At 35.2% G+C, this 10992-nt stretch overlaps 2 protein-coding genes across 2 annotated transcripts in view; one reads left to right on the forward strand and one right to left on the reverse strand.

Annotated features, from left to right (window-relative positions):
* The window catches only part of cfdp1 (craniofacial development protein 1), a 48462-nt gene extending 44885 nt beyond the window's left edge, over window positions 1-3577 (reverse strand). The window contains exons 1-3 of the mRNA XM_052151826.1: window positions 3378-3577; window positions 2676-2808; window positions 2014-2233 (exon numbers count right to left, since the gene is read on the reverse strand). Of these exons, the coding sequence (XP_052007786.1) occupies window positions 2014-2233; window positions 2676-2808; window positions 3378-3444 (420 nt within the window). The 5' untranslated portion in view covers window positions 3445-3577. The remainder of the gene's footprint in view (window positions 1-2013; window positions 2234-2675; window positions 2809-3377) is intronic.
* A 1011-nt stretch (window positions 3578-4588) lies between these two features.
* tmem170a (transmembrane protein 170A) lies at window positions 4589-9657 on the forward strand. The gene is made up of 3 exons (XM_052152693.1): window positions 4589-5045; window positions 7612-7782; window positions 7888-9657. The coding sequence occupies exons 1-3, from the start codon at window positions 4925-4927 to the stop codon at window positions 8016-8018; spliced, it is 423 nt and encodes a 140-aa protein (XP_052008653.1). The 5' UTR covers window positions 4589-4924; the 3' UTR covers window positions 8019-9657.
* Window positions 9658-10992: the final 1335 nt, after the last annotated feature.

Consider the following 10992-nt stretch of genomic DNA (forward strand, 5'->3'; position numbering starts at 1 on the left):
GACTGACTGTCTCAGATGTGAAGGCAGCTGAGATTTGTCCTCCGCCACCACGAGGACCTAGAGCGCTATACCAAATTGGGGAGAACCCCCCCAAAAAGTATCATATAAAAAAAATCAAGAGATTTACACTGATAAATAAGGTGGAAACACGTCAGTCTGTGAAAAAGGTCAATTGAAAACAATCATCATTGTTAATAGCTATAGTTATGTTATAAAGAAGTTATATTGGTATTATATTAAATGAATGCATTTAAAATAAGAATAGAATATTAATAACACAGGAAAAATAAATTAAATGTATAATAAAGTATCTGCAAAGAACAATAAATGTAAATCAGCACATTACAGCATCGATTACATTGTGCTTTGCTGGGAAACAAGTGACTGAAAAGTAGCATCATAATGCATAAAAGTTGATAAAAATAAAAGGTATAATTAAGAAAAACAAGTCCATATGAGATAACATATAGAAACGGTTAGTGAAATAGTGTAACAAGTATTATTATACAATATTGAATATCGTTTTGTCATGACTACAAAGTGGAAAAAATCCTGAACAATACGAGGCATCTAAGGTGGAAAAAAAAAACCTTCAGAAATTCATTTCAGGCTCTGATATTGTCCATAGTGTAAGTGTTTCATATGATTTCAGTTGTAATGCTGAGGGAAATGGTAGTCAAGTGAGCTCATTTCTTTTGGAATTCCAAAGCAAGCAAGCAAAATAGCAGCCTACCATCTTACTTTTAGGAAAGTGCCAGGTAAAGGTGAAGGAAAAGAGGAGATGAGAATGAATTTTAGAAGAGAGTAAGAAGAGTGATGTAAAGAGTATGACTAAGGGCAGGTGTCCCTGTGCTGTGGAGTCAGCTGCAATAGTTCCTTTGTCATTTTTCATATATGTTTGTTAAGTTTGAATGTTCACCGTTAAGCCACAGTGTCATCTACTGTACACAGTGCAGAAAATAATAAATTCGTGTAACAGAAGACAATTAAAAATTGTCAACATTACCTACATATCAGATATTCATTGAGACATATTCTAATATGAATAGTCATAGTCTAATATACCATAGTTCATCACATTACTACATTTACAATGGTCAAAATACATAACTGAATTTTCCCCCTTTTAAAATCATGGATAAGTAACATGTGACATTTAAATGACATGTTTACCACTAAACTTGAAAATCTCCCCCAAAATGAGTGTGCAAAGATTTGCAAACAATTGAAAAAACTGACTACTCTGTAACATACAAATTGATATTGAGCAACTGTTTCTACACTATGGCTGCTAGAATCACCATGACAAACGTGGAGGTGGAGTCCCACCGGCGTGGATTTGCAAGTAAATGTGTTAACATATAAGACCTTGCGAAAATCTGAAATAAATGAATGAAATAATAGCATGAGTATAGTGAAGTATTAGAACCTTAGTTACTGTGTTGTCGAATCTTAAAATAACGTGTAATCAGTGCGGCTAGAAACATCATTACCCCAGTGGGGTCCTCTCTAAAACCGTACAATGTTGCTTATTTTATTTACTGTATAAATCAAATTAAAAACATCAGAAAATGTAGGAGCTTTCTGCAAAGGTTGGACTAAACCATTTCATTATTGTGCAGCTGTTTGCTGATATTTAGTTTTGTTGAATATTCGAGTTTAGCTATATTAAAATTTTTAGCCGTTGACATTAACATGAAACCAACCTATATTGATAGGCTATTGGTGCAATTTTGGGTATTTTGTGATACTTTCCAAATTGTTTAACTTCTATTCCATGTTCAATTAAACTTTTTAAAGTTTTATCCACAATAAACACAATTTCCACACACACCCTCCCCCGCCCTTAAACCTCGTTCACCGGTGGTGGTTGGCACTTAAACATCACGGTGGTAAAAATGTCCTATCACAACAGCCCTATACTGTACAGCAGAAAAGTCAGAATATTCACAAAACTGATTCCAGATTATAATCACAAGACAGATTTTTTTCACAAAATAAAAAGATTTTTACCAGCAGAGAGCCTGTGCTTGCAGCTGCTGCTTTGGGTCGTGGGCCGACATCACTGAGAAAACTGGCCCACAGATCATCTGCTTTCTTCTTATTATGATCTTCATTATCTTTTCTTGAATTGCCAGCATAATAATCTTCTTTTGTCTCTTCATCTTTCTGTTGGTCTGCTGCACTTCCCTCACCATCTTCGTTCAGTATGAGGCATCCTTTTTTCCTTTTTCTTATTTAAAAAAATAAAATAAAAAATAAAATTAAAAGAGGGTTCATTTTGCAACTGACCAAATGCATTATCTAAGCAATAGCACACAACAAAGAGTGCTGTTTTAATGAATACCAGTACAGTACAGGTAATCATAGTGCTGATATTCAGTATAGTATAACAGCACGGTTGTGAGCTGATAATGATTTTATACAATAGTTTTATATACAACAAGTAAATATTGAGTAACGTACATATTAGCCAAAATATGGTCAATTGTTTTGCTTAAATCTGCTCTGCCAATGGAAATAGTTACAAATTACAACAAAACAGAATCAACTGTTGCGAGAAATAGTTAAGCGTTCTAGTGCTGTTACATGAAATATCAGCACACTTCTTGTCCAATCCAATTACAATTTACTAAAACTAGCTGTTGTATACTTTAAATTGAACAATCTCTTACCTCATAGGAATGTCTCCTTTAGTTTTCTTCTTTTTCTTCTTCGCATGTTCTGATTGCTGCCCATCATGGTCATCCCCTTCCAGAGCATCTTCTTTTACACACTCATTCATGTCATCCTCACTCAGATTATCATCTAATCAACAAAGGAACAAATGCAACCCATAAGAATAGATCATATTCATTGGTTCACACAATCAGTCAAGTCAATTGAACCAACAAGGCTCATAATTTGTTGCTCATTAATGCTGCAAAACAATGTATTCTTCTAAACCATGAGAGCTGAAAAGAACCATGAAATACCAGCAGGGGTCTTGGTGAGTAATTTCACCACTAGAGCAGTTTACATCCATGTCATCACTCACACAGACAAAAAAGCATCTTTAAAAAAAAACATGCAGGATATTTTAAACTAAACGCATAAAACATTGGTTTACATACATAGGTTATTTGTGAATAGAACAAATGGATCCGAATATATTCATTCTAGATAATACTGTTAACATAGATTCATGCATTATAGACAATTCTGGGTGAGTGCTTTGTGTGTAATTGTGTTTACATGTCACAAAACATGAAGAAGAAATGATTATGGTAATAATGGTGCAGTACACGTTTCAGGCACCGACACAGAACACTAGCTTAGCTACATCTGTGCTCTTGCTCATATCCAACCATGCTAACGTTGTTGTTAAAAACTCTTACCAGAGGGGACGTAATCTTCATCCTCATTTGAGGCATAATCATCCGAGTCGTAGTCCGAATAATTCATATTTGTGTCTCTGAGTGTGGCAAACTGTTAAATCAGATAAGGACACAGAGAACAATAACCAGTAGCTATACAGCTAGCTTTGAGCAAACGTTCAAACGCTTTATTAGATTTCCAGCATGGCGGCCTACTAGCATTATCTGATCTATAAAAGTCTCGACGAATCTTTCATAATCACAAGACGCTTTTGTGTTGCCAACCAAATTAAATTATTTAAGATTGTTCACATAATTTACACTCTAAATTCGACGTTTGCAGGATTTAGGAAAGCCAATTACTTATTTAAGAGTAAGAGTATTTTGACTGTATCTACACAATAATGCTCGGATGTGATTTGTTTTATACACTTGGGTTATGAAGTGCATAAAAAATGTTTTTATGATAGTAATGTTAAACATTAAAAAAAATTATATTATAAATTTACAGCTAATTTATGGCAAATTCTTTATTCCTAAATGTGAATGGTAATCGCGAAAAACAAATATCACACATATAAACAAAAAATATGTACAACTAAGCATTTTAAAATTATAAAACACTGATAGGAATTAATGAAAAAAAGATCATGCCTAATTATATTGAAACTGCACCAATATGTTTGTTTGTTTATTTTTTCTCCTTGACTTTATTTTTTTTAATTGTTCATAATATTTCTCCAAAAAGAATCTTAAACAAATAAAGACTAAACTCCATTCACAACGTTTAAACAGATCCCTTCTATAAGTCTAGCCTACCTGTTAGCAACACATTTTTAATCAAACATTTTAATGAATGTCTACGTAGGAAATGCTTCAGTGGGCTGAATAAACAGCTTTTTTTGAGGAAACAGCTCATCACTTAATGAATTGACCACCTGTCCGCAAATCTTCAACATCGTTTACTCTAAACAGTCCTTTTGGAATGAACAGTGTGTAGAGTTTACTATGATAAAATTGCTGTTTTATTAGAGAAGACGCGGACAATTTTGCGACAGGTAATTTGCGGCTCTCCCCATTCATTTGTACGTTTTCCGCAAACGGTCATTTACTGTCGTGTTGGTTGACAGTTACGCCCCCCACCCCCCTATGGTAAAAATACAAGGAAGTTGAAAATCTCTGGCTTATTTCTGTCAATATGATTTGTAAATCAGATTTACGTATACCGCGAAGGGACAAACTCTACACCAACACAGGGCCCTGACCATAAGCCTGTCGCAAATCGCAGGTGACCGAAAGAGAATCTCAAACCCGATGCAATTCCGTTCTTTAACACGATCATTTTTCCTCTTTATTTAAACTATGCTATACACGATCAGTAGATCAGATTTGCCTTTAGTTTAATTAAGATAAATTGGCGCATTTATCGTTTTTTTCGCAGTTAGGCATATGGATGAGCATCAGTGCTAAAAACAAACACTCAGCTTGAACCCGCATCTCTTTTCTAATGCGGTTTCTCGGATTGGACACTTTCCTCTCGCATGATCGCGGTATTGATCTTATGAGACATGCAGGACGACTATAACGTGGAGATCGGTTTCGTGAAACAGATCCTTAGTTTGAATCTGGTGCCGAGGAAAAATGTCACCAACTGCGGGAGGAACGACACATCTCTTTGCGATTTCTCCGGTGAGACTTCACACCACATCAGATGTCACAGATGCTTTCAACTGGCCCAATGTTTATGGTGTTATAAGCACTATACACTTGTTGTGTATGCATTGTAATAATGAAAGGTTTGACACGCTTTTAGTCTGGTGATAGGTTAGAAAGCTAATGCTAAGGTTAGTGCATTATTTTGTCTAGTTAATATTACATGTGTGAAGCTGTAATAATAGTGTATTCAGGTAGATATAGAGCTAAGATCTGCACAGATTTGGCTGATCTGTAAAAGGTACTCCAAGGAATATTTTAATCATTACAAAAATTTTACTCCTAAATAAATCATTTGTAAATGTAAAGTATATGTGTAAAATAATGAGCACTCGCATAAGATGAAGACTCCAGTCATGCAAGTCGTTTTATTCTACATGGAGAGGGTCTTCTTATGGGGACCGCCATGTTTGGATCACATGACCAGCCGAATACTTCTCGCTTAATGTCAGTAACCACCCTGTTATTGGACACTTCAACTTATGGAATAAATTATAATGTCTGAATGTGTAAAATGAAATTCCACAATTGCATTGGTAACTAAATGCAGTGCTGTGAAGAAGTATTTGCCCTCATCCAGATTTCTTCTGTTTTTGGGTATATCATAATAAATTGTTTAAAAAATATATCATAAAACAAAGGCAATGTGAGTAAATACAAAATGCAGTTTTTAAATTAGAATGTTATTTAATCAAGGAAAAAAAGTTATTCCATACCAACAAAAATTATTTGCCCCCTTAGTTATTAAATCACCAATTCTGCATTCAAAATGGGGTTCAGCTAGACTAGACACACCCAGCATTAACATTAAAAATATAGAACATTAAGGCTCGTCCTAATTTTTTCAAAACAAACGACTTAAACATAATACCTACAGTCAAGCATGGTGGTGGTATTGTGATAGTGTGGGGATGCTTTGGAGCTTCAGGGCAATTTGGCAGAAATTGAGGGAATCATGAAATCTGCTCTGCCAGAAAATCCTAAAGCAGAATGTCTGATCATCTGTCCATGAGTTGAAGCTCAAGTGCAACTGGAATATGCAGCAAGACAATGATCCAAAGCATAGGAGTAAGTCCATCTCTGAATGTCTCAAAAGAAGCTAAATTAAAGTTTTGGAGTGGCCTATTCAAAGTCATGACTTGAACCCGATTGACATGTTGTGGCAAGACATTAAATGGGCAGTTCATTCTCAAACCCTCCAATGTGGCTGAACTAAAGCAGTTCTGCAAATAAGAGTGGGCCAAAATATCACCACAGCATTGTGAAAGACTGATCTCTATTTATTGTAACCGTTTGGTTGCAGTTGTTGCTGCTAAAGGTGGCACAACCAGCTAATAAGTTTAAGGGGTCAATTCGTTTTTCACATGGGTGATATAGGTGTTGTATAACACCTGCTTCAATAATTTACATTATCATTTAAAAACTATATTGTGTTTACTCTGATTGCCTTTTGTTTTAATTTTTTAAACCATTTAGTATAAGATATACACAAAAACAGAAGAAATCAGGATGGGGCAAATACTTTTTTTGCAGTACTGTACTATTGGTTTCAATGATGCCACATCCAGGCCCTTAGAGGTCAGTGTTAATTCAAGATGACTTAAAATATCTGAATGCACCATTAAGCCTTGTTCGCAGATGTTTTCATCTAACTGTGTCTGAAGTACACCAAACAACCATAAGGCATTTCTTAAATGGTCTGACACCTGTAGTCATAAACCAAAATAAACAAATCTCTAATAAGAAGTCCACATTTTATTTGTCAGATAGCAACAACATAAAAAAAGTTGAAAATCGTAATTAAAATATGCATTAAAATAATGAATATTATGGTATAAAGTATTATACTGTTGTAGTAATTGATAAAAATGGGGTACTATCTATCCATCGGACTGTCCGTCCATCCATCTTCTATCTGTCCATCTATCTATATACAGCATATACATCCATCCATATATCTATCCAATCCATCTATCTATATACAGCATATACATCCATCCATATAGCTATCTATCCATCCATATATCTATCCATCCAACCATTCATATATCTATCCAATCCATCTATCTATATGCCTATCCATCCATGTATCTATCTATCCATCCAACCATCCATATATCTATCCAATCCATCTATATATCTATCTATCCATCCTTATATCTATCCATGCATCCAACCAACCATCCAATGTGAGTTAATATTTGATGAGGGTTTGGATGAGGAATACAGGGTTGTCCTTGCAACACTTGACCTGAAATCCCTATTACAAACAATCTGAATTTTCACGACCAAATTCAGTTTTCATAATTTTTTAAATCAGTTTGTGTTATCTGTCATGAGAAAAATGGCATGTTGTCTTAACATTTGTTTAACAGACTAATATTTATAGAAATGCCTCATTTATATCTCTTTGGATATTTTTTTCTATGGTTACATGGGGGATTCTTTACATACATGTGGGAAGATTTGCTTGACTGTTGGCTAAACATCAGTCATTTAATGTCTTAATACATGCAATTGTGCAATCTCTTTTTTTTGGCAGAGATGTGGTATGGGGTTTTCCTGTGGGCTGTTGTCTCCTCGCTGTTGTTCCACCTGCCAGCTGCCCTCCTGGCCCTCGCAACACTTCGCAGACATAAGCTGGCACGATTTTTCCCCATCAGCATTCTACTAATGGGCATCATAGGCCCGCTGTTTGGAGGGGTTCTCACTAGTATGTATCTTGTGTTGTTAACCGTATTATCTGTCTAGACTCTTGTACATCTGCAGTATGTCAATGAATATTTAAACTTACATTTTTTTTTTTTTTTTTTTACAGGTGCAGCCATAGCAGGCCTCTATAAGGCAGCTGGGAAAAGCATGTTCTCCTTGGAGGCCTTGGTGTTTGGAGTGGGACAGTCTTTGTGTGTTTTTATAATTTCCTTTTTTAGAGTGCTGGCTACGCTGTAGCTCTTAGACACTGGCACACTATGCTGCCATCATGAGGAGGAAACTGTTCAGTCACCTGGGCGTCATATGCAAAACATGGAGGCCTTACTTAAACAGTCCCAACAACCTGTTTCTTTGATACAGAACAATGTTGTTTTTTTTTTCATTATTATTATTTCTGGTGAGTACGTTGTGATAAGGCAAAGGAACATTGGACTTTTCACTCAAATGAAACACTAGAGCAAACATTACAGGTGAAGACATCTTGCACATGTAATTTGTTAATTGATCATGTCAGGAGACCCACAGAATTTATGAAGTCTTTTGTATGTTAATATAATTTCATTGTCCTTCACACTAAAATGTACTTAAACGTTTTTGGATGATTTAGTTTTGCTCTGTACATACTAAAGCCTATTCTATCTTGCCCTTAAATTATGCTTGAGGGGAACCAAAAACTTTGCACTGATTATATTAATCCTTTAGGCCAAAGGCTAAAAATTTGTCTCAAGTTTCTTTCCATCTCTTTTTCTTCCTCATAATCTTTGATGTATTTTTGCCCCTGATTATGGGTATGTTTGAGGAGATTATAGTAGAACACAAATGTGTGGGCTTTGACAATGAAATCTCTTCACATCATTCAAATCACAAATGACATGAATTTATTTTTAGTTTGGCCTTCACATAGTTATGTATACATTACAGTAATATAATATAGCTCTTACATTTATTTGCCCATAAGATTCTGTATGTGGCTCCTCTTAATGCCTATTATATGAATGTAAACCAGATTTCAGATAAATCTATAATAGTATCACTTGTACCTTCACCAAAGACATGGTAACATTAATCTAAAGCTGTTATAAGTCTAAGATCCTGTTATTTTCAATATTCCTGTAAAGAAATCGAATTTAAATGACTAAATCCAACTAAATCACAGAATGTAAATTATAAATATTAACAGAGTCTGAAATTCAAGTTTATGTACATAGGTATACAAAGTAAGACTTTAATGATCTCCTTTTATCTTAAGCAATTTAACAAATCACAATACTTAAAGATAATAAAGATGCAGGGCTTGAAAGGAACAGTGATTTGAAGCTAACTTTATGTTTTGACAGATCTTAATACACAGTAGCCGAGTTGTTAGACTAACAAATTATAAGCCTACATAGATCATGTCTAAGCCAAAACAAATTTACAAATTTTTGTTTTAAATTTCTTTTCAGTATTAGCATTTGTAGACTTGTGTTCTCCAATATTGCAAGGCCTCAGGAAGTTGTAGTTTATCATTGTAAGCTTTTAAGGTGTGGATTAATGAGAAACAGACTAATCTTTCATGAATGGGGTGTTAATATTAGTGGTGTTGCTGTTGGGACACACTGAAAGCTATCTCTATTTGTCTGAGCCTATGGTCTCTCAATTGCACAAATGAATTTATTTTTCTAAAGTCTGATCATTCATGGTAGATTGACTGCTCATTGTTTTTGTGGTTTGTCTTTGATTGTATGGTCTTTTTGAGAAATAGTTTAGTCTTTACAGTGTGATACTTTTTATTTTTTTTCTGAGCAAGTTTAATTTTCTTACTGTATAATGAGTGAGAGTTGTTAGTATTTTCATGAAATAAAATGGTTTAGATTATAACACCACCTTTTTATATCTGCAAACATGAATGTTGATTTTTGTCTCCTTAAAGGGATTTAACCCAACAATTAACATTTTGTCCCAAACCCAGATCCAATTTTCCCCATGAACACAAAAGGGACAGTCCCTACTCACATTAATTATATGGAAAGAGCAAGTAAGTAAAGTTTGACAGAATTTCACATTTTTGATGCAATGTTTGCTAGGAAACTAAAAGTTTGAGAAAATATCTGCTCAAGAAGTCATAAAAATGTAGTTCTATTACAAACCAATGCCACTCTCATCTCTGGTTTAGATCTGCTTCTGTTCTCCTTCATTTCTACTCTCACAGATGGCTCTCTTGTGTTCCATTAACATTCACCAACCAAATCTGCAGAAGCACCACTTGCTGTGTACTGAAGGGTGTAATGTGGTGTTACCAGGGCGTGGAAACTCAAACAGCGTTGACTAAAATCATGTGGGCTTTTCTGCTATCAAGAGGCCTGGTTCTTTATTGGAATGAAGAACGTCTTAATATAAAGTGCAACAAATATGCATTTATTATTGAGAGAAATGCTTTGTATATTTTGAAGGGTTTGGATGGAAACACTAATTGTTATCTAATTGCTTTATGTAATTACCTCCAAGAGGCAAAAGTGTTAACTACTGTTTTTTATCCAATTTGACCCAAAGAGGCAACCAAAAGGTGGTCATCTTTGTTGCCAGAAATTATCGTTTCATAATTTGTTGGTAGTCAGCCATGGCCTTTCGTTTTTGTGTGAAATATTCTTTAAGTAAGTAACACTGACTGTTCCAGAACATAGTATGTTCTTTTTGTTGTACATATCCTTTTTGAAATACCCATTACATCACAATATACACTCACCAAAAGGATTATTAGGAACACCTGTTCAATTTCTCATTAATGCAATTATCTAATCAACCAATCACATGGCAGTTGCTTCAATGCATTTAGGGGTGTGGTCCTGGTCAAGACAATCTCCTGAACTCCAAACTGAATGTCAGAATGGGAAAGAAAGGTGATTTAAGCAATTTTGAGCGTGGCATGGTTGTTGGTGCCAGACGGGCCGGTCTGAGTATTTCACAATCTGCTCAGTTACTGGGATTTTCACGCACAACCATTTCTAGGGTTTACAAAGTATGGTGTGAAAAGGGAAAAACATCCAGTATGCGGCAGTCCTGTGGGCGAAAATGCCTTGTTGATGCTAGAGGTCAGAGGAGAATGGGCCGACTGATTCAAGCTGATAGAAGAGCAACTTTGCCTGAAATAACCACTTGTTACAACCGAGGTATGCAGCAAAGCATTTGTGAAGCCACAACACGCACAACCTTGAGGCGGATGGGCTACAAC

This window comes from Xyrauchen texanus, chromosome 21 (genome assembly GCF_025860055.1).
Source record: "Xyrauchen texanus isolate HMW12.3.18 chromosome 21, RBS_HiC_50CHRs, whole genome shotgun sequence".
In the NCBI taxonomy this organism is placed as follows: Eukaryota; Metazoa; Chordata; class Actinopteri; order Cypriniformes; family Catostomidae; genus Xyrauchen; species Xyrauchen texanus.